Genomic DNA, 24730 nt, shown 5'->3' on the forward strand with positions numbered 1-24730 from the left:
CTGTTGATGGACCTTGATGCTTATGGAGGTGTAGACCCAAATGGTATTTTTCCTTTGTTTTTTATAAAGACTGCAGATTTCTTAGCTCCAAAGTTTTCTGTTATTTTGCACAAGTTAGCAAGAAGAGGAGCTTTTAGCAATTGTTGGAGAATTGGTAATGTTACTCCTCTATGTAAATGTGCTTGTGGTAGCTCAAGTCCAACTGATTACCGCCCAATTTCCATTACTCCCATATTATCTAAAGTTTTTGAACGTCTTCTGGCAAAACGTCTTAATAGATTTGCTGAAGGTAATCATCTAGTCCCTAGTTTGCAATTTGGTTTTCGTAAAGGCCTTGGAGCATGTGATGCCCTTCTTACAATCTCCAATGCGGTAAAGAAATCCTTTGATTGTGGTCAGGAACTTCGTATGATTGGCCTTGATTTTAGTGCTGCCTTTGGCCGTGTTAATCCTGAGACTCTTGTTTTCAAACTCAAACAGTTGGGAGTGGGTGGGTCATTTCTTAGCATTATTATGGATTTTTTAAGTAATAGACCTCAAAGAGGTGTTGTTGATGGGCACCATAGTGAGTATAGGAATGTGATAGCCGGTGTTCCACAGGGTAGTGTTCTTGGCTCATTACTTTTCATACTATATACACATGACAAGTGGTTTGGCCTAGAAAACAAGCTTGTTGCATATGCAGATGATGCTACTCTCTTTGCATCAATTCCATCCCCTGAATGTAGATCTGGGGTTGGTAAATCCCTTAATAGAGATCTAGCTAAAATTAGTGCATGGTGCAAATTATGGGGTATGAAGTTGAATCTTAACAAAACTCAAAGTATGATTGTAAGTAGGTCAAGGACAGTGGCTCCTCAACATCCGGATCTCAGTATTGATAATGTTTCTTTAAATTTGTATGACTTTTAAAATATTATGTGTGATTCTCGACAGAAAATTTACTTTTGAGAAACACATTAGGTCTGTCTTCTTCAATTGCACAAAAAATTGGCTTATTGAGAAAGTCTTACAAGATTTCCGGTGATCAATCTATTCTGAAGAAGTGTTTCAATTCTTTCATTCTACCTTGTTTTGAGTAATGTTCTCCTGTCTGGTCTTCAGCTGCTGATTCTCATCTCAATTTGTTGGACAGAAACTTACGGTCTATCAAATTTCTTATTCCTGACCTAGATATTAATATCTGGCACCGTCGTTCAATTAGTTCATTATGCATGTTGCATAAGATTTTTCATAACTCTAACCATCCCTTACATTCAGATCTCCCTGGACAATTCTATCCTGTTCGTAATACTATGCAGGCAGTTAATTCTAATAGCCAAGCCTTCTCCATAATGAGGCTCAATACTACACAGTATTCTAGAAGTTTTATTCCAGCTATGACCGAGTTGTGGAATGATCTTCCTAATCGGGTAGTTGAATCAGTAGAACTTCAAAAGTTCAAAGTTGCAGCAAATGATTTTATTTTGACCAGGCTGACATGAGTCTTTTTATAGTTTATATATGACATAACTGTTTTGACGTTGTTAATAGTTTATATGTGACATATCTGTTTTGACATTGTTACTGTTTTTAGAATGATTTACTGTTAATTTGTTCTCATCATTTATTTATTTCCCCCCCCCCCCCCCCCCCCCCTCCCTCTCTCTCTCTCTCTCTCTCTCTCTCTCTCTCTCTCTCTCTCTCTCTCTCTCTCTCTCTCTCTCTCTCTCTCTCTCTCTCGTAGCCCAATTTGTATACTGTACATAGCTCCAGGTTTGTATATGTTAAGAAAAATACAAATTACTTCCAAAACTGTTATTTATTACAACACTCATGCATACCTTGTGCCAATTACTGGGGATGACTCACCCCTTAGGAGTGCAAAAGTCCAGAATAACTGGCTGGTCTTTGACCCAGGGTTTTTCCAAATGTGTTCAACAAGTAACAGAGAGAAACCCTGACACCTTGTTAAACTAAACGTGCAAAGCACGGTTACCGGCCTGAGCAATTTCAGTGAATGTGTGATGCTAGCAATGTGACTAGTCTGGGGAAAGCATTCTCAGAAACGTAGAAATCTCAGAAGTAACCAGAGATGTTACCCAATCCCACCTCGCCAGAGGATATGGGGATACAAGAAGTATATCTATCTATACCCTGTTACAAAAGCGAAATGGTTACACTGTACTTGCAGACAGTGGAGGTCAGCTTTGCAGAGTACTGTAGGAGTTGTAGGGGGGGAGGGGGGAAGATGAAAGAAAGAAAGAGCCAGTCATTCTTTGTAAATAATACCAGGCTTATCCTTGGTTAACTCTGCCCTAACCATTTGCTACTTGGCCATCAAGGAACTAGAGGAATTATAAACCATTTATTGTGTAGCAACCACAGGGACAATGGAGAGCATCTGCATGTTCTTGAGGGTCACATCTTGCAGAAAGTGGGAGGTGAAGGTCAGTAATGCTTTCACCTTGCCCATGGCATGGCCTACATCCCAGAGTAGCTGCTTGTAAATGTTAGGGGAGTATTCCTACCTTTAATGTTATGAGCTCTAGGTCATCTTTATGAGGAAAAGGAAGGATTCAATGACCATGACCTTGTGGTTCCCAGTCACGCACATGTTCCTGGTGAGCCTACTTTGAGCCTTCTAGGTTTGGCGAAGCGTGCTGAACCCTTAGGGCGAGCTGTTATATCTTCCTAGAGATAGAGTATCAAGTTAAGCACTGGCGTAAAGCCATTGATGCGGACCATTGATCACACTATGAAGGATTTCCAGTCTGAAGGGCATGAACTTGAGGTTCGAGATGTCTGGAAAGAAGTCGGACGTTACTCTGTTCCTTGCCGTGAGTGAGAGATGTTGAGGGTAACTCATAGGGTACGCCTACTCTCTTGGCCGAGGGTAACACCATGAGATACCTGTCCTTGAGATCAGGTGAAGATCTGCTGTCTAGGAGTCCTGGGTCATCAGGGGGCACCCCCAGGACTGAAGGAAGAAACCCATGCCCTGTGGAGGGTATGTAGCCTCAAACTCTGTGAAGAGTATCGATTGGCGACATGGAAGAAATGTTAGCTTTCAGGTCTGGAGGAGATGCTCAAGGAACGAGCAATGGCTTTCCATCGCCTAAGTCCAATAGCGGAATTCCTCCCAATGGTAAATCAAGGGTCTATTAATGGAATAGCGCCCTCGAGAAAAGAGACAACCTCTACACAATCCTCACCACAGAGAAAACGATTCCCTGGTCTGGAAGACAAACCGAAGAAAACTTCGGTATCCAAACTTACTCTTTACAACTTGTTGCAAAAAGGGGTTGTACTTGCCAAGAGAGATGGAGCTAGATAGTCCCCCAGACGTGGGGGCTGCAGCAATACTACCCTAGTGAGAGATGTTCACCTGTGGTTGATAGAGTAGATCCAGTCATAAAGGAAGTCCTCAATGGGTTCTCCGTTGTGAGTTGTAGGCGTGTCACTGGACGTGAGGTGTCTGTTAGGCAAGACGAGTCTGATGGGCTAGCCAAGTCTCTTAATGAGACAAGATTGCCAACGAGGCCTGCTCAGTGGCAGGTATGGGAGAAGCCATTTATCCCCAGAGGAATTGCTCAAAGGGAGCCTAACATGCGAAAGCAGTCTTTCTCCCGCAGGAAGAAGAGATCAATGCCTGTCACTGTTATCCGTGCTGCCTCCCGAAAGAAGGAAAGTCTCTGAACACAGGCTGGCTGAGGGAGTCTCCCACGAAGGGGTGGATTGGATAAATTCCAAATTCCGTAGACAGGGTCCTCCGAAGGGGAAACCAAATAGGTGAAGGAAGTGTTTCCTGTGAATGGGAAAACAGGAGAATCTCTGCCGTCACCATGGGCGATACTTTCCGAGGGATGAAAAAAATGCCTTTTCCAGGAGATCAAGAGACGGTACCATTTGTGTTCTGACCATAGTCCTGAGGACGTGTAGTACCGTACGTGGCCTAGCCCCCTTTCATTGATGTTTCTGTAGGAAGCATCAAACCTGGGGAAAAAAGGAGAAGGTTGACTCCTCGGGTGAGATTCTTGTCTGGCAACCTACTAACCAGGACAGTCTCTTGATCGGATCTTGTAAAGAACCAGAAGAAAGGAAGATCCCTGGTGCTGAAGGACCTGGGATCTTCTGGCTGTTCCTGAATAGGTTGAATTCGACAGAGACTGACGCGGTCTTGGCAAACCTGCGGAAGTTTCAGCAGGCTGACGACCATGTTTAAGGATACCCAAATTTGATATGACAGTTGGGTCTCTCATGAGATTTATTCTAATTTTCGGATCTTGGTAAATTCGAAATGTCACGGATGAGCTCGAGTTTGTTAGGATCAACCAGTCGTCCCGAAGTCTTCGGAGAACGAGGCCGATCCTGAAGGGGCAGGTTGACCCAAGGGTAAAAAAACCCTGTGAAAACTTACGGTGCTATCTAAACTGAAGCACCAATCCTCGACATGACAGGCCTGAAGATGGATGTCCAGGAAAAAAGGCTGGGAGTATGAGTCCTAGTGGACAAACTTGTACAGGAAGTCATGGGCTAACTCTTTATATGACAGCAAGCCGTCTCCTCACATGACAAAGTTTGAATATCAAACTCGTTCCCTGGGGGAAGGCTAAAACTGGAGAATTCTGTAAGAAGTGACTGAAGAAGCTTGCCAGTATCTTGATGAACCGCATCTTCCCATGAGACCAGATGTCCTGATCGCGAGGGTAAAGAGAACCGTTTCCCACCCACCAAAGGAGGATGGAGAGACAAGAGAGTATGCTCTCTGTCCTTGGCAAAAAAAATGAGCTGAGTACTTCGAGCTCGTAGGAGAGGTTGTTTTCGTTAATGGAAAAACGCTACTTGAGGTTGAGAAAGAAAGACATCCCTCTTGAACAAGTCCAGCCGAAGGGAGAGCTCCAACTACGGATAAGTTACTGTTCGAGTTGACAAACAAGACTAAGTCTTGTGAAGGGTTGGGTAAATTTGTCTCTACAGGAAAGAGTTCCGCGGATGGAGGTTGAAGGTGCTCATTCAAAGGTCCGAGGGCACATGAGAGAGGCGGTAACCCCCTGGGGTCTCCCGATGCAGGTAAAGCAGATTCCTTGAATCTGCCTCCACAGCTGCGTCCAAGCTCCGATTCACTGCCGGAGCCTGCGCAACTAGCGCAGTTTCTATCCATGCAAAGTCGGCTCGCAAGGTAGTCCTATACAGTACCATAAAGTGAAGGAGGTAGCAGTAACCTCCTCCTTGAGGCACATGGCATATAAGCCATTCTGTAGTAGGAGCTAAGTGTGGATGAATATATATAGAAATGCAAGTAAGAAAAAAAATGTTATTTTCATTAGTAAAATAAATTTTTGAATATACTTACCCGGTGATCATATAGCTGTCAGCTCTGCTGCCCGACAGAAAAACCTAAGGACAAAATACGCCAGCGATCGCTATACAGGTGGGGGTGTACATCAACAGCGCCATCTGTCGAGCAGGTACTCAAGTACTCCATGTCAACACAGAACCAATTTTCTCCTCTGCCCACTGGGTCTCTATTGGGGAGGAAGGGAGGGTCCTTTAATTTATGATCACCGGGTAAGTATATTCAAAAATTTATTTTACTAATGAAAATAACATTTTTCAATATTAAACTTAGCCGGTGATCATATAGCTGATTCACACCCAGGGGGGTGGGTAGAGACCAGCATTATGTGTTACATTAAGAGCTAAGTATTTTGTATTCCATTTTAGCAGTTATTCAAAATAACAAACATAAAATCAATAAGTACCTGGTAAGGAAGTCGACTTGAACAATTACTCTGCCTTTTTGAGTACGTCTTCCTTACTGAGCCTCGCGATCCTCATAGGATGCTGAGCGACTCCTAGGAGCTGAAGTATGAAGGGTTGCAACCCATACTAAAGGACCTCATCAAAACCTCTAATCTAGGCGCTTCTCAAGAAATGACTTTGACCACCCGCCAAATCAAGTAGGATGCGAAAGGCTTCTTAGCCTTCCGGACAACCCAAAAACAAAAATAAAACATTTCAAGAGAAAGATTAAAAAGGTTATGGAATTAGGGAATTGTAGTGGTTGAGCCCTCACCCACTACTGCACTCGTTGCTACGAATGGTCCCAGAGTGTAGCAGTTCTCGTAAAGAGACTGGACATTCTTAAGATAAAAAGACGCGAACACTGATTTGCTTTTCCAATAGGTTGCGTCGATTATACTTTGCAGAGATCTATTTTGTTTAAAGGCCACTGAAGTTGCGACAGCTCTAACTTCGTGTGTCCTTACCTTCAGCAAAGCTTGGTCTTCCTCATTCAGATGGGAATGAGCCTCTCGTAATAACAGTCTGATAAAATAGGATAAAGCATTCTTTGACATAGGCAAAGATGGATTCTTAACTGAACACCATAAAGCTTCAGACAGGCCTCGTAAAGGTTTTTAAATAGAACTCAAGAGCTCTTACAGGACATAAGACTCTTTCTAGTTCATTTCCAACCATGCGATAAGTTTGGAAAATCGAACGATATTGGTCAAGGCCGAGAAGGCAGCTCGTGTTTGGCTAGAAAACCAAGTTGTAGAACATGTAGCCGTTTCGGATGAGAATCCGATGTTCTTGCTGAAGGCATGAATCTCACTGACTCTTTTAGCTGTGGCTAAGCATATCAGGAAAAGAGTCTTTAAGGTGAGATCTTTCAGGGAGGCTGATTGTTGCGGTTCGAACCTGTCTGACATAAGGAATCTTAGTACCACGTCTAAATTCCAACCAGGTGTAACCAAACGACGCTCCTTCGTGGTCTCAAAAGACTTAAGGAGGTCCTGTAGATCTTTATTGTTGGAAAGATCTAAGCCTCTGTGACGGCTTCTGTAACCCTTGATAGTGGGAGCTGAAAGAGATCGTTCTTTCCTCAGATATAAGAGAAAGTCAGCTATTTGAGTTACAGAGGTACTGGTCGAGGATACGGATACTGACTTGCACCAGTTTCGGAAGATTTCCCACTTCGATTGGTAGACTCTAAGGGTGGATGTTCTCCTTGCTCTAGCAATCGCTCTGGCTGCCTCCTTTGAAAAGTCTCTAGCTCTCGAGAGTCTTTCGATAGTCTGAAGGCAGTCAGACGAAGAGCGTGGAGGCCTTGGTGTACCTTCTTTACGCGTGGCTGACGTAGAAGGTCCACCCTTAGGGGAAGAGTTCTGGGAACGTCTACTAGCCATCGAAGTACCTCGGTGAGCCATTCTCTCGCGGGCCAGAGGGAAGCAACTAGCGTCAACCTTGTCCCTTCGTGAGAGGCGAACTTCTGCAGTACCTTGTTGACAATCTTGAACGGAGGGAATGCATATAGATCTAGATGTGACCAATCTAGTAGAAAGGCATCTATATGAACTGCTGCTGGGTCCGGGATTGGTGAGCAAAATATTGGGAGCCTCTTGGTCATCGAGGTTGCGAAGAGATCTATGGTTGGCTGGCCCCAGGTGGCCCAAAGTCTCTTGCCTACATCCTTGTGGAGGGTCCATTCTGTTGGAATTATTTGTCCCTTCCGACTGAGACAATCTGCCATGACATTCAAGTTGCCTTGAATGAACCTCGTTACTATTGAAATGTCTAGACCTTTTGACCAGGTGAGGAGGTCCCTTGCGATCTCGTACAATGTCAGAGAGTAGGTCCCTCCTTGCTTGGAGATGTACGCCAAAGCCGTGGTGTTGTCCGAGTTCACCTCCACCACTTTGCCTTGAAGGAGAGACCTGAAGCTTTTCCAGGTCAGACGTACTGCCAGTAGCTCCTTGCAGTTGAAATGCATTGTCCTTTGACTCGAGTTCCATAATCCCGAGCATTCCCTACCGTCTAATGTCGCACCCCAGCCTACGTCCGATGCGTCTGAGAAGAGAATGTGGTTGGTAGTCTGAACAGTCAGGGGAAGACCCTCTCTAAGGTTAATATAGTCCATTCACCAAGTCAGACAAGACTTTAACTTTCCGGAAACCGGGATCGAGACCGCTTCTAGCGTCTTGTCCTTTTTCCAGTGAAAAGCTAGATAGTATAGAAGAGGACGGAGGTGTAAACTTCCTAGTGACACAAATTGATCCACGGATGACAGTGTCCCTACCAGACTCATCCACAGCCTGACTGGGCAGCGTTCCTTCTTCAGCATCTTCTGGATGGATAGCAGGGCTGAGGGCTGATCGTCTTGTTCAGCAACGTCCTCACCAGAGGGTTCCTCATCCGAAACTGATGAGGAAACGGCAACGGAGTGGGCAACGTCTGACTCGCTGAATCCGGTCGCACTGGTGGATGCGTGACGGAGCCGGACGCAAAATCATGGCACTGCTGCACAGTCTGTGAACTGTCAACAACCATGGGTGCGCGAGGAAGTACAGCGTCAACCCGAAACTGTCTAGACTGCTGGGTTGTGCAGTCAACACCCTACCGGGTTGCTGAGGTTGACGCACTGCGTCACAACAAGTCACCTCTGCTGGTTGTTGAACGTCTTCCTAGTGACACACTGAACGTCAACAACCACCTCCGAGCGTCGCTTAACGTCAACGTACGACTGGCAACCCACACTGGGTCGCATCGGTGGAGGAACCACCTCAACTGGCAGACGCGAGTAGGATACCTCAGCGCAACAGGGCGCACAACCAACCGGTTGGAAGGTTGTTGGCCAGAAGGTTCTTCTCCGCATTTAAGTCCTCTATCAAGGACACAAGCTTGGACTGCATGTCTTGCAGCAAAGCCCATTAAGGGTCTACGGGAGCAGGTGTGGCAACAGACGGGGTTAGCGACTGAGGCGGAACCATTTACCATCCCTGGAAGCCTTGTTATGTGTGACATAATAGTACAGCAAAACTTCAAAGGCTCGACAAAAGCTGAGAAGTTGACCTGTAAACAACTTGGAGCGTCTCCTGGCTAGGCGCCAGGGCGAGTCTACCAGAATTGAGAAGTCTATTTGGGCAGAGGCATGAACTTCCAAGCCGAGAACTTTTCTCGTGTCCTATCAGACTCTCGCTCTATAAGCCAGTTGAAAAGAAGGGAAATCAAAGGCTGTATCCCTAAAACTCCTCCTGGTGCAAAAACCAGTCGCCTAGCCAACGTAACGCTCTCTAGGAGAGCGAGAGAGCACTAGCTTAACAACAACGGCTTCGAAGTAGCTAGGCCTAGTGTAAGTTCTGACGTTTAGGCGAACGAGGAGCAGCAGTTACAAGATCCGGACGAAGATCCTTAAAAAAATCATCATGATTTAATTAAAGTCCATAGGAGGCTAAGCAGCTTAAGGCTCCTCTCCAAATGACAGAGGAATATCAGTAGGAGGGAGAACAGCACTTTCTCATCTACAGGAACCTTGTCCGATAAAAGCTAGGTTATCTCAGTGAGTCTCTCACTGGTGCATTAGTAGCAGACCAGAAGGCAACGTCATGTAACTGCTTGACAGTCTGTGAACTGTCAACAACTGAACTGTCAACCACAACAGGTGCGTGAGGACATACAGCACTGGTGCATTAGTAGCAGACCAGAAGGCAACGTCATGTAACTGCTTGATAGACTGTGAACTGTCAACAACTGAACTGTCAACCACAACAGGAGCGTGAGGACATACAGTGTTCACTCGAGACTGCTTTGACTGTCTATACTGAGCAGTCAAAACAACTCTAGAATGCGGAGGTTGACGCACAGCGTCAAAACAAAGCAACTTAACTCCACCCTCCTGTTGTTGTGGTATCTCGTGAACGTCAACGGAGGGTAGCGTGCGTCTGTGAACGTCAACGTGCGGCTGGCAGGGTACACTGCGCATGGGTGGTGGAACTCTCACAGGCGGAGTGCGGGAGCAGGTAGCGTCAGCGTCTACTGTACGCACAACCTTGGTTGGTTGTAGGCTAACGGGTGCAGCGTCAACCTTCTCCGCACGATACTCCTGCATAAAAGATGCTAACTGTGTCTGCATAGACTGTAGCAAAGACCACTTAGGGTCTACAGTAGCAGGTGCGGCAACAGACGGTGTTACTGCCTGTTGCGGTACCGCTTTGCCTCTCTTAGGAGGTGAGCAGTCGTCGGAAGACTGCAGCGAGTCCGAACTGACCCAGTGGCTACAACTGGGCCGTTGGACTTGCGCGGAAGGGACCGACTTGCACTTAATAAGCTGCGAGACCTTGGTCCATGGTTTCTTACGAGAAACCTCTTCCGCAGACGAGAAGTAAATGGGCTCTCTCGTCTTTGTGTGGGTGGGGCGATCTTGGGTAGATACGCCCAAAACCACGGAGGGAAACGTATGTTCGTTGATCAAGGCCTGACGAACCCATAAGTCGTTCGACATTACTTCTCCCCTGGGCTTGGGAGCTTGCAAGAGGTCCCGGACTAGGTGAACGACAGGCACGAACAGACGAACCCTCGGACGCAACACTGTAACACTTTGCGCATATCACTTTATCACTTCTATTTTCTGTTTTGCACTTATTTCACTGAAATCGAAACTTTTACTGATTTCTACCTGAAACACGCAATTCTACCCTTCATTAAAAGGTAGTAATTGCGAAAACAGTCGTATAATGCAGCTCATTAATACTAGCAAAAACAGAAAACATATAAAGAATTCAGTGGCTGGGAAAGAGACTAAACACTAGTTCAATTAAACTACGTTTACAATCTCTCACCGCACATAGCCTGGGGACAAGAATAAAACCCTAGAAACGTTTTACCTTCTTCCCCGTACAGCGACTAGGGAGGAGAGTGACACGAGAACAACGTTACCCGCTTGAACGGAACGTTTTTTCTCCTCTCTCTCCCTCCGTCTCTATCTCTCTCTCTCTTTCTCTCTTGATTTCGCACCTGAGAGAAGAGCCCAATTACATATCGTCAAAAAAACATGTTATATGGCTAAAGGAAAAAACTGAAAGGTTTTCCAAATAAAAAGTTCCTTTAATTTAGAATTTAAACTATTTAAGCTAAGAAAGAATGAACGAAACGTCAGAATCGATTTACTCTTACTGCAAAGTGAAACCGTGATACACTCTCTCTCTATCGTAACGATAGAGCGCATGTTGAACGTCCTGAACGTCAACAACTGCGTAGTCTAAAAAAACTAAACGTTAGTTCATCTTTGAAAACAGTACGAAGACTATCAAAGAAATTCTTTCATAAAACATTAAATTTAAAAAGTTTTAAATTCTTTAAAGGCTAAATACGATATAACGGGCTCAACGTTGATTAACTTCGGTTCCAAGTTAAGACCGCCTACTATCAGGAAAGGTCGCAAATAAACAAAACATAAAAATTTCTTTTTATATGTTTATAATAAATGGAAAGTTAATCGAAGAGGCCTAATAAAGCGGAGAGATATAAAATATATAGATCTATAACGTGTTAAGCAAAATTACTAAAAACCTAAACACACTTCCGTCTAAGGGAAGGGTCGGCCATTTAAAAGTGAAAGAGAGTCCATACTCTCTTAGTCACCATAATTAAATCTATCCAAAACGAGTTCAAGTTTTGAGATGAAGATAAAACCCCTGCATAGCGAAAGCTCAAAACTAGAATAGTGTACTTCACCAAATAGTTGTGAAAACAAATCCAGTTAGTAACAGCGTATTTTAGTAGGTCTTGCCAGTGGCACGACAGAGAGAAAATTGGTTCTGTGTTGACATGGAGTACTTGAGTACCTGCTCGACAGATGGCGCTGTTGATGTACACCCCCACCTGTATAGCGATTGCTGGCGTATTTTGTCCTTAGGTTTTTCTGTCGGGCAGCAGAGCTGACAGCTATATGATCACCGGCTAAGTTTAATATTGAAAAATGGAAAGTCAAAGGCCAGTCAAAACAGTTGGGAGGAGAGAGATGAACATTTATCCTTTCCAAGCCAAAAGAAAAAAATGACCAGACTACTCAAAAATGTGTGATTGTGTTCGCCGGTTACTCCGGCTACCCCTCCTAACTCCCCCAGCGCTAACTAGCGGTGAAGTAGTTCCATCTTGCTAAAACTCTTAAAGCTAGTTTCAGCTTCACCAAAAGGATAATCCCAAATAAATAGTGTAAGGTTTGTATGAGTAACAGAACAATTGTAGTTACCTATTTATCAATCAAATATCCTAAGAAAGGTTTTCTTTTACAAACAAAGCTTCATTCCCTTTAAAGCCTTGAGTTTCATTGACAACCTTAATCCCATAAGCGCTAAGTTGAACACATTCTTCATTTAGCCGAGTCCTGGTTTTCTTAAGGAATAAGATCCTCACCTAAACTGTGATTTGTGCTAATATATATGCTTTTACACTAATATGTATAAGTCTGTTGCAAAACAAATGCAGTTTTGAAAAAAAAAAAAAATATGTAGCAATGCACTGTAGCCAATATAATAATTACAGAGTACTTACTATGAACACAATTAATTTCCTAAAAATATACAAAATAAACATAAAAATTAATGCCATAATGAAATAAAACCAGAGAACTTCACCTGTAAACTAGCCATTCCAAAGCTTTTATAGAAGCTTGCTTTTCCAGATATGGAGACAAAAGGAGAAGAAATTCTTGTATTTCCTTATCCAATTTTGTATTAAGTTCCTTGTCAGTAATGACACGCTGAAAATCCTTTGAACCCTTTCCAAACAATGTATCTTTGAATGACTTAAATCTGTCATCAACTTTTAGTAATTCTTCAAATCCAGAAACACCTGTGAAAGGATAAAAAAGGATTAGATGTGTAAACACTTAAACACTAAAGTCAGTAAAAATCAGTGGGAGTTTGTTTAGAAATAGGTTGATGTATAATTGAATTAATTTGCATGGTACTTCATAATACATATACAAAATACTTTCTTAATTCTTGTTTCATTACAATATAAAAGCTGAAGCTATGGTTAGAATCAGAATGTAGTTGTAGTGTTTTAATTTGTTTTATTTACCTCCAAATTTGACCGTTTCACACAATTTTGTCTTCTTTTGTAGGAATATTGAGCTACAAGGATAAAAAAAGTTGGCAAATGTGGCATTTCCCTATTTGGATGCACCAGCGTTGATTGTTTTGGGGACCAATTTGTGTGTGCACTGGTATTTGAGAACTTCAGACGTTCTTATAAGGAATGTGCCAGATTGGACTGCGGATCTTTTTCATCTTTCCAGAGACACATATCTGTGTCAGTCAAGATATAAAAAAATTGGTGCAATATGTACAGACATTTAAGATTGCTTTTTGCCTTTTTAATCAGTAGCCATATAAATTCACTGTGCAGTAATTTGGCTGGGAGTAAGTGGTTATGAGTAAATGATGATATACAGGCGATGAATTGAATGCAGTACTTGTACTTAGTGCCTTGAACATTGTGACATCCTATGAGATAACTTGCATATATTTTGAGTCATTATAACAAGTGTAATAAAGATTTCTATATTTAGTAAAAAAGCAATCTTGTGGTATTATTATGAAAATTTACTGTAGCATCCTTGTGTTGTTATACATTTTATATTCAGGTTCTGGTGGAAGATGCAAGCATTTGTTTACATGTAGTAATTTGAGTATTCAAGTTTACTGGGTTGAAAATTGGTGGCATTGATAAGGATATTAAGTTGCATTTTCATTCTGATACTGTAAAAGTGAAATTTTGATGGTGTAATACGGTATCCATTGTATGAAAAAAATTATAAGGTTAAGTCTGAGATTAAAACTGTAGGTAAAAATGTGTTTACTATAAGTGAATACAGTATATGAAAATGTAGGTACGCTATGTGAATAGACAGTTGAAAAAAAAAAAAAAAAAGTAAAAGTGTGTTTGATTCTAGTCCATGGTGTTCCAATTCTCCACAAAATATTTGGTACCAACTAAGAGCTATACTCATCTCCCCTATATAACAAAGAACAAGTGTCTGGCTATAAATATATACTGTACAGTATACAGATTATATATCTTTCCAGTCACGTTTGGCGGCAAGACATATAACTACTGTACTCCAGACTCTCTCCATTCCTCAGGTAGGGAGGAGAGAGAGTAGTCGTACCCAGGTGAAAGGGTTGTAATTAGGAAAGGGGGAAAGGGGGAAGGGTGGAAGAATTGAATCTGCATATGTGAGTGTGTACATACTGTATCTATCTAAATATTTAGCTGTCAGTTTTAACTGGTTGCTTACGCTAGTTAGGGCATAACTGTGTCAAGTTATTGTCATTTGGATCAGAAAGGATAGCGACTGAGGTGAGATATGTTTGGAAGCGTGAGGGAAATATTGCAGTATGGAACAAGAACTGAAGGCTTTGAGAGAAGAAAGAATGTGAGAATAAAAGGTTGAGGAAATAAAATGAAGAACTGAGGATGCTGGTGAAAAAGATGGAGGACAGAGTGAAAGATAACCTGAGAATAGCAAATGAGAAAATGGAAGAAAGAGTGGCAGAATTATGAAGAAAATTTGGGATACTGAAGGTGCAGGAAGGGGTGATGAGAGTACTGTACAAAAAAGAGCTTGAAAGAGAATGTTTGTTAGGAAAGGACTATGTAAAAGCAAGGATTTTCTGCATTCATTATTAAATAGGTGAGGAGAAAACAGACAGGCAGATTGAGTAAGAGTGAAGCCTAATATAAGAAAATTCTCAAGTGTTATGACTGTAAAATATAGTCTGAATGGAGTGAGAGATGAAAATTGTTGTATGAAGAAGTATGGTGAAAATAAAAGTTTTGGGTGAAACTTGGCAGTTTTTTCGAAGAGAGGGCTGGCTAGTTATTATAGGACAATCATCAGTTTGGGTAATCAGAGATACGATTCTGTAAAAGAGACATACTAATCAGGTGAAAAGACAGCTATATATTAAGGTTCTCATTACTTATCTGGAAGAATCTGATAGGTTAAAGGTCTACTTAAATGACAAATTCGGAGATAATTTGTATTTTTCCTAACCATACAAACCTTAGCTATTTACATTGGGTTTACTTTCGGCGTAGCTGAAATTGACGAGCCAATAGATTTTAACGAGGGTTAAACTACCCCCCCGCGCTAGTTAGCGGGGATAGGGGAAGGGGTAGCTTGCTGCCCCCCCTCCCCCCCCCCCCCACACACACACACACACACCGGTGATTTGCTTCACTTCACTTAGAGGTAGGACTTGACTTGGGGGACAGGGCTGGCGGGCAAATATGTGTAAATAGCTAAGGTTTGTATGGTTAGGAAAAATACAAATTATCTCCGAATTTGTCATTTGTTCCGTAACCGAAATAAAAAACATGATATTTACATTGGGTGACTTACCCCTTAGGAAGGGTGGAAAGTCCCCAGCCTTACTGACTTTGGCTTTACCCGGAGACTCCGACTCCAAGTGAGTAGCACTCAAGAAAAGGAGTCCCTGCACCTCACAAGTTCCTCGCTTCACGAGGAACGTGTGGCCTACATAAGTTGTGAAAGAGCGTGACTCGTCCTATGAAGTTGACGAGTCCAATACCACCTCGTCAGAGTATGGGGGACGCGACAGTATTAAGCTTCATACTAGGAGCACAAGGAAGCATGGTTTACCTGCAGAGGTTGAGGTCAGCTATGCAGAGACCAGGATGCTGCTTCCCCAAGCGAGGGGAGGATGAAGAAAGAAGTAAGGGCCAGACATACTCTTTCATTCACGCAGACTAAAACCGGGTAACAACGCCCTCAACCTACTGCTACTTGTCCATAAAGGAGCCTGAGGCTAGACCAGCTGTTGTGCAGCCACCAAAGGGCCGATAGAAAAAGTATCGAGGCTCCTGTGGGTCACGTCCTGCAGATAGTGGGCTGTGAAGGTCGTCTGACGCTTCCAGACCCCAGCTTGAAGTACCTGCGTCACACAGAAGTTTCTCTTGAAGGCCAGGGACGTAGCGATGCCCCCGACGTCGTGTGCCCTAGGGCGACGTGACGGAGGAGGGTCTGGATTCAAGGCGTGATGGATAACCCTTCGAATCCAAGCCGAGATGGTGTTCTTGGTGACCCTCCTCTTCGTCCTGCTTGTGCTAACAAACAATGCTTGCACCTGAGGACGAACTGCAGCTGTTCTCTTCAAGTAACACCTCAGACTCCTCACTGGACATAATAGCAGCTGGTCTGGGTCGCTTGTTACAGAACGGAGACTAGCGACCCTGAAAGAGTCAAACCGTGGGTCCGGCACTCAAGGGTTTTGAGTCTTGGCAACAAACTCAGGGACGAACCTGAACGTTACCTCCCCCCATACCCTTGAATGGGCGACATCGTACGAGAGACCATGAAGTTCAATAACTCGTTTGGCAGGGGCCAAAGCAAGCAGGAAAGCTGTCTTCCAAGACAGGTGGCGATCAGAGGCCTGGCGTAATGGTTCGAAGGGAGGTCTCTTAGGAGCCCTGGGAACCCGAACCACGTTCCAAGGAGGAGGTCTCACTTCCGACTGAGGGCAGGTAAGCTCATAGCTACGTATGAGTAGAGAGAGTTCCAGCGAGGAAGAAATGTCCACTCCGTTCAGCCTAAAAGCCAAGCTTAAGGCTGAGCGATAGCCTTTCACCGCTGAGACCGAAAGGCGCATTTCCTCCCACAAATAAACAAGAAACTCCGCTATTGCTGGAATAGTGGCATCGAGTGGAGAGATACCCCTCCCACGACACCAACCACAGAAGACTCTGCACTTCGCCTGGTAGACTCCCTCAGAGGACTTTCGCAGGTGCCGAGACACTGTCTCTGCAACCTGTTGCGAAAAGCCTCTCTCCGTGAGGAGACGCTGGACAGTCTCCAGGCGTGAAGCCAAAGCGAGGCTACGGCTCTGTGGAAGATGTTGCAATGTGGTTGTCTGAGTAGCTCGTGTCATGGGGGAAGTTCTCTCGGGAGCTCCGTCAGGAGCTGCAGAAGGTCCGGGAACCATTCCGCGTGATGCCACAGCGGAGCTATCAGAGTCATCGACAAGTTGACCGATAGTCTGGTTCTGTTGAGCACCCTTCTCATCAGACAGAACGGTGGGAAGGCGTACACGTCGATGTTGTCCCATCGTTGTTGGAAAGCATCTTGCCAGAGTGCCTTGGGGTCCGGGACTGGGGAGCAGTACAGGGGCAGTTTGAAATTCAAAGCTGTCGCAAACAGATCCACGGTCAGGGAACCCCACAAAGTCAGGACTTTGTTGGCTATCTGAGGATCCAAAGACCACTCGGTACTCACTATCTGCGAAGCCCTGCTCAGACTGTCGGCGAGCACATTCCTCTTGCCAGGAATGAAGCGAGCTGATAGTGTTATCGAGTGGACTTCGGTCCACCTCAGAATCTCTACTGCAAGATGGGATAGCTGCTGCGAAAAAGTACCTCCCTGCTTGTTGATATAAGCCACTACCGTGGTGTTGTCGCTCATCACCACCACGGAGTGACCCGCCAGGGTCCGTTGGAACTGTTGAAGAGCCAGGAAAACGGCCTTCATTTCTAGCAGGTTGATGTGCAGGTACTTTTCTGATTTTGACCAAAGGCCTGAGGTCTTCTGGTTCAGAATGTGCGCCCCCACCCTTCTTTTGACGTGTCCGAAAACAGTGTCAATTCTGGGGGGAGGACGAGAAGATCCACTCCCTTTCACAGGTTCTCGTCGACCAACCACCACCGCAGGTCCGCCTGTTCCGAAGGTCCTATCGGGACCAGGAAGTCCGGGGAATCGGATCCTTGATTCCACCGGGACTTGAGCCGCCACTGCAGGGATCTCATCCTGAGACGGCCGTTTGAAACCAGACGGGCCAGGGAGGACAGGTGACTTAAGAGACGCAACCACGATTGGGCAGGAAGCTCTTCTCGCCTGAGGAAGGGTTCTGCCACCCTCCTCAGCCTTGCTATCCTGTCGTCTGATGGAAAGGCTTTGTGGAGATTGGTGTCTAACAACATGCCTAGATAAACCAGTCATTGGGACGGCTGCAGAGAGGACTTCTCGAGATTTACCACGATCCCCAGATCCTGGCAAAGTCCCAAAAGCCTGTCTCAGTGTCGAAGAAGGGTCGACTCCGAGTCTGCTAGGATCAGCCAGTCGTCCAGATAACGGAGGAGACGGATGCCGTTCCTGTGCACCCAAGACAAAATCAGGGTAAACACCTGAGGTGCAGTGGAGAGACCGAAGCACAGCAACTTGAACTGGTAGGTCTTGCAGTCTAGGCTGAATCTCAAGTACTTCCTGGAAGACGGATGGATTAGGATCTGGAAGTACGCGTCCTTTAGATCCAGTGTGCACATGAAGTCTTGTGGTCTCACCGCAAGTCTGACCGTGTCCGCTGTCTCCATGCTGAACGGAGTTTGCTTGACAAACTTGTTCAGAGCTGAGAGGTCGATGACGGGTCTCCAGCCTCCAGACGCCTTCTTTACAAGAAAGAGTCGACTGAAGAAGCCTGGGGAGCCGTCGACGACCTCCTGGAGAGCATCCTTCTTGAGCATGGTCTCGACTTCCGCCCGAAGGGCTAGCCCCTTTACCGATCCAATGGCATAGGAGCTCAACGACACTGGATTCGCTGTCAGGGGAGGTTGAGATGTCGTGAATGGGACGCGATACCCTTGGCGATCACGGAGACCATCCAAGCATCGGCCCCATGTTGCTGCCACCTGTGCACGCCACTTTGAAGGCATCCCCCCACAGGTGGACACGCGGGGGGACTGCCACTCCTAGCGTTTGCGGCCGAGGCCGCTCCCTCTAGGAGTCTTGCCCCCCCTTGGAGGACTTACTGCCCCTCTTGTCCTTGGCAGGAAAGGGCTGGGGCTTAGACACCACTTTCTTAGCTGCCGGCACCTGCTTCGGTGTCTTGCGAGGCTGCTGCTGATGTTGCTGCGGAGCTGGAGGCTTGTAGGGCCGAGATGCATGGGCCCTTTGGAGAAAGGAGTCCTGGCTAGACTTCCTCCACCTCTCAGTTGTTCGTTCCATGTCCTGGGGCTCAAACAAATTCCCCCAAGGAGGGAGGCGTGCCTGAGCCTGTTGACATCCACGGCGGGGACCTTCGGATGGATCTTCTCGGTCACCGCATCACGACGCTTCAGCACCGAGTTGGCCCACAGGTTGGTAACCTGATGTGCCAGGAACTCGATGGAGCGAGTGCCCGAGAGGAGGAAGGTCTCTAGGGCCTTCCTATTGCTCTCCTCAGACAGATCCTCAGAGCGCAATAGGATGACCAGAGAACCTAGCCAGACATCCAGCCACGAAGTGGCCTGTATGGCACCCTTCGCGACCTTCTCATGGCTTAGGATCTCCGACGCCGAGAACGTCACCTGCCAGGCGGAGAGCTTCTCAAGAGGAACTCCCCTAGTAAGCTCTTCTACCGAATGGTGGAGGGGAAGAGCGAGGCTAGACTCCCCCATGATCTCAAAATACCTCCTCTGCTGGAGACAAGGAGGTGGGAGGAGTTTGTTCCCGGCAGAGGAACGACTGATGGAAGCAAGTACTGCGAGCTGAGCGTTGGCCCTGGCTCTGGCACTCTTCAGCCCCTGGGACCAGGGCAGAGCCGCGCTGGCCTTTGGGGGCTTCTGAGCAGAAACCTGATCCAGGACCGCGTCCTTGCCTTCACGGGGGGCGATCACAGGGTCCATGAACCCGTTGAGCTGTCTCATCAGGCCCAAGACCTGCCAGAAGGCATGCTCAGACTCTTGCTGCTCTCCTCCCTGCGGACTGGCAGCTAAGTCTCCTGTTCCCGGAAGCTCTTCCTGGGGAGACACGTGGACGTTCTCCCGGGGTCTGGCTGGTTCCTGACAAATACGTGAAGAAGACTTCGGCAACTTCTTGGAGTCCTTAGGTTCCCTCCTGGGTGGGATACAAGACTCCAGCAAAGAGGTCTGGTAGGCACCTACCGCGCGAAACGATTCTCCTCCACGAGGAGGTGACTCTCCCCTTGGTGCCGAGGGGGAGACCACCGCCTCACTGGACTCTCCCGAGGACAGAAAAGCCTCGTCTACGGGAGAAGGAGAAAACGACTGCGAAGGGGACGGGGCCTTCCTGACGGACCTCTTAGGAACCAACTTCTCCCTGGGAGAAGTCACCACGAAGTCCACTCCTCTCCTTCTCTTCAGCGGGGGCGAGGCCGTCGCTGGCTTGTGTCCTAGATCGGCGAGTGCCGGCTTCATAGCCTTCACTAATGCCCGCATCAGAGGACCAAACCAGGACTGCCGAGACACGGACACAGAGTCCGAAATTCCCGCTGGAGGGAAGGGGATCAGGCGATCCTTCGGAGTGGACACCACTGGACCTTCCTGCAAAAAAGAAGGGGAAGAAAGTTGCCTTGACCTCTCCGAAGGTCCTTCCTTGTCCTGCAAAAGAGACCTGCGCTTAGGTGGAGGCGATCCCGACTGCGACCTGGCGACACGTGTCCCTGCTGCTGCCACGAGCTGCGGAACCCAATGTGAACGGGGGTCGTGCTGACGCTCGCGCGAGGGTGATACAAGAGAGTCGCGCGTGAGGGGCTGTTGGAGTGCGGGCGCGCAATCGCGCGAAGACAAAAGAACGCGGGGGCGATCCCGCGTGGGCGAACCGGCACGCGGGCGCGTAGGCGAGTGAGCGCATGGGCGAGCAGGCGCGTGGGCGAGCTGGCGAGTGAGCGCGTTGGCGACTGAACGCGCTGGTGCGTGGGCGAACGAGAGCGCTCAGGAGACCGCTGAGGGCCAGGAGACCGATAGTGTCCTGGAGACCTGTGACGCGTGGGAACGATGGCGAGTCGGCGATCGATGGCGCGTTGGCGAGCGATGGCGCGTAGAACGCGCACACTAGGAGCCGGACGAGGGGGAGCTTCGGAGGAGGTATGGGCGGCGGAAGAAGAGTCCCGAGAGCCTTCCTCCTTCAAGGCAACCCTTGAAGGAGAACGGTCTCTCTTGGACTTCTTCTTACGCCGGCAGCCAAACCTCTCCCACTGGGAGGCAGACCACTCCCTACACTCACTACATGTATTTTCACTATCACAACGTTGGCCTAGACGCTGCGGGCAAAGGGTGTGAGGATCGGTATCCACCACAGACATGAAGGTACCGCAAGGGCGGCCGGCAATCCCAGGGCACTTGCGTATGATAAACACCAAAGGGCGAGGCCAACTTCAAACACACAAAACTGAGGAAAAGCAAAGAAAAGATTAAGGCTGTCAAAAACGAGGACGATAGACAGACACGTCTGCACATCGTCCGAGCCAAAAGTGAAGTGAAGCAAATCACCGGTGTGTGGGGGGGAGGGGTAGCAAGCTACCCCTTCCCCTACCCCCGCTAACTAGCGCGGGGGTAGTTTAACCCTCGTTAAAATCTATTGGCTCGTCAATTTCAGCTACACCGAAAGTAAACCCAATGTAAATAGCGTGGTTTGTATTTCGGTTACGGAACAATTATAAATTAGGATTTGTTGATAAATCAATATTAAGCACAATTTTTACTTCAACTGCAAACCAAAGTCTAATTATAATCTGATCTTGATTAAAAATTAAAAGAACTTACCAATATCATAATAAACATCTTTTCCATAACTTGCTGCTTCTGATGGATCAAAGAGTAAAGATCCTTTTCTTTTCTTTTCATCTAATATGGTCGTCTGTGGAGTAGCTAACTTCTGTAGCTGTGAGGCTAAAGACGTTGCCATAGCTCATGAGTATAATCTGAAAAAATAACACAGTTCTTAAATATAATGTGTAATCTTCCTAACTAAACAAGCCTGAGTCCTTTTATAGGGTACAATTTTTGCAAAGCTGAAACTCAGCTGTTAAAATTTATTACGATGTGTCGTTAGTTATTGGCGGGTGGCAAGTAAGTCCTGCCACCTTTCCAGCATGCTGAGTAGCCACTATCACCTTCACCTAGGAATCGCAAGGTGGTTGAAAATACGTCACTTTTATAATTTGTGATTTGTTCCTACACCAATACAAACACTCATCCTTTAATATTGACATCAATGACCACTGATGTTATGATGCCAGGTAATTAAAAAAATCATTCATTCATTCATCTTTTATTAGGAGAATTCTCCTTAGGACTGAAGAAGTTGCTATAATCGTGCTGGCTGTTTTAAAATCCCGGGATGTCAAACACTTGGATCCGTGGCGGTGCAGAAGTGATGACCCCTCTCCACCTCCTAAAAACCTTAGAAAAGTGTCTCAGGTGATAGTCTAGGTTTCTATTAATAGGACAGATGGTCATACAGGAACCTCTATCAAAATGACAAATTCGAAGATGATTTGTATTTTTCCTAACCATACAAACCTTAGCTATTTACATTGGGTTTACCTTTTAGCGCAGCTGAAATGGCGAGCCATTAGAATTTAACGAGGGTGTATTACCCCCCCGCTAGTTAGCGGGGGGGTAGGGGAATGGTAGCTAGCTACCCCTCCCCCCCTCACACACAGGTGAATGCTCACTTTCACTTAGAGGTAGGACTTGTCTTGGGGGACAGGGCTGGCGGGCAAATATGTGTAAATAGCTAAGGTTTGTATGGTTAGGAAAAATACAAATTATCTTCGAATTTGTCATTTGTTCCGTAACCGAAATACAAACCACGCTATTTACATTGGGTGACTTACCCCTTAGGTAGGGTGGAAAGTCCCCAGCCATACTGGCTTTGGCTTTACCCGGGGACTCAGAATCCGAGTGAGTCGCACTCGAGAAAAGGAGTCCCTGCACCTCACTAAGTTCCTTGCTCCGCAAGGAACCGTGTGGCCTACATAAGCTTGTGTGTGAAGGAAGAAGTGTGACCCGTCCTAGGCAGTTGACCTGGAGTTCCAGAAGGAACTCTGGGTTAGGACGTTCCCAATACCACCTCGTCAGGGTATGGGGGACGCGACAGTATTGACTCAATACTCGGAACACAAGGAAGCATGGTTTACCTGCAGAGGTTCGAGGTCAGCTATGCAGAGACCAGGATGCTGCTTCCCCGTAGAGGGGATGATGAAGAAAGAAATAAGGGCCAGACATACTTCTTTCGTTCATGCAGACTAAAACCTGATAACAATGCCCTCAACCTTCTGCTACCTGTCCAAAAAGGAGCCTGAGGTTAGACCAGCTGTTGTGTAGCCACCACAGAGCGATAGAAAACTTATCGAAACTCCTGTGGGTCACGCCCTGCAGGAAGCGGGCTGCGAAGGTCATTAGACGCTTCCAGACTCCAGCTTGTAGCACCTGCGTCACAGAGTAGTATTACTCGAAGGCGAGGGACGTTGCGATGTATCCAACATCGTGCTGTAGGGCGACGTGACGGGGGAGGGTCTGGAGACAGGTCGAGATGAATGTCCTTGAGTCCGAGCTGAAGAGGTATACTGGTGACTCTCCCCCGTGTCCTCCTTGTGCTCCCAAATCGGCTGCAACTGAGGACAAACTGCAGCTGTTCCCAAGGCTAACCTCTCGATTCCTTTACTGGCAAGAAAGAGAAGGTCTTGGGACATCAGATACAGAATGGAGACTCGAAATCTTGAAGGAATTGGACCGAAGGGCCGGGACCCCAAGATTCTGAGTCTAGCCAACAACTCAGGAGCGAACCTGAATGTTGCCTTCCCCTCTTCCTTAGAAAGGGCAGAGTCATACGAGACCAAGAAGATTGCATACACACTGGCCGTGGCCAGAGTGAGCAGGAGACCCAAGACGGAATACAATCCGAGGCCTGTCGTAAAGGGTCTTGAGAAGATCTCTTAAGGGACTAAAAGGTCCGAGCCCTGCTCCAAGTTGGAGGTCTCCCTCCGACTAGGGCAGGGATGATCGTAGCTTCGCATGAGCGAGGAAAGATCCAGCGGGCAGGAAAACGTTATTCCTTTAAGCCTGAAGGTCAGGGAAAGGCAGAGCGACAGGCTTCATTGCCGAGAGCGGAAAGGAGTTTCCTCCCGCCGAAAGGCAATAAGACCGTTATTGCTGGAGAAGAGGTATATCTCCCACGGCACCAACCACCGAAGACTCTTCACTTTGCCTGGAAGACCCCTGCGGATGACTATCGCAGATGACGCGACCTCCGTCCCGCGACTGTAGCGGGTTGTCTCTTCTTGAGGAGGAGGCGTAGTGTCTCCAGGCATGAAGCCGAAGGGACGCCCTGGTTCGTGAAAGATGTTGCAGTGTGGTTGTTTGAGTAGTCTGTGCCGTGGGAGAAGCTCTCCCGGGAGTTCCGTCAGGGGAAGCAGAGGGTCCAGAAACCGTTCTGCGCATAGTCCCAGTGGAGCTCTCCCAATTGAAAGGTTGACAGGCAACCTGGTCTTGTTGAGACCCATTCTCCACAGACAAAAAGGAGGGAAGACGCAGGCGTCGAAGTTGTCCCACCATCACCGGAATGCATCTTGCCAGAGTCTCGGGGTCTGAGACTGGGGGGAAGAACAGCGGAAGCTTGAGGTTCCAAGCTGTCGCGATCAGGTCCCCCAGACCAGGACTTGCTGGTTACTCAAGGCCAAAGACCCCCATGTACACTCTCTCTACGAGGCTCTGCTCGGATAGTCGGAGAGAACATTCCTCTGCCTGGAATGAGAGAGCCGATGGTGGTATTGAGAGTATCTCAATCATCTCGGTATCTCTACTGCAAGATGTGAAGGTGTGAAAATGCGTCCCCTGCTGGATAGAACACGCCAGAATCATGAAGTCGATGCGCACGGAGCGACTCGGCAGGAGCTGTAGGATCTGTAGAGGGGCCAGACTACGGCCCCTAAGCCTGTCCTGACCATAAGCCTGGACCAGAACATGGCCCCCCCCTCCCCCCCTTTTCTTTGACGAGTCCGAGAACAGCATCAAGAATGTGGGGAAAGGACGAGAATATCCACTCCCATCAAGAGGTTCCATAGGTCAACACCCATTGCAGGTCTAATAGTTCCGCTGGTCCCATAGGGGCCAGGAAGTCCGGTTAATCGTTGCCTGAAACCACCGGAACTTGGACCGCCCCACATGG

The 24730-nt window shown here is 46.9% G+C and overlaps 1 protein-coding gene across 1 annotated transcript in view; it reads right to left on the reverse strand.

The window, feature by feature from the left end:
• The window catches only part of LOC137631754 (HEAT repeat-containing protein 1-like), a 622900-nt gene that overhangs the window by 583246 nt on the left and 14924 nt on the right, over positions 1-24730 (reverse strand). Inside the window, exons 2-3 of the mRNA XM_068363681.1 lie at positions 21322-21479; positions 12399-12615 (exon numbers count right to left, since the gene is read on the reverse strand). Of these exons, the coding sequence (XP_068219782.1) occupies positions 12399-12615; positions 21322-21463 (359 nt within the window). The 5' untranslated portion in view covers positions 21464-21479. The remainder of the gene's footprint in view (positions 1-12398; positions 12616-21321; positions 21480-24730) is intronic.

This window comes from Palaemon carinicauda, chromosome 40, assembly GCF_036898095.1.
Source record: "Palaemon carinicauda isolate YSFRI2023 chromosome 40, ASM3689809v2, whole genome shotgun sequence".
NCBI lineage: Eukaryota > Metazoa > Arthropoda > Malacostraca > Decapoda > Palaemonidae > Palaemon > Palaemon carinicauda.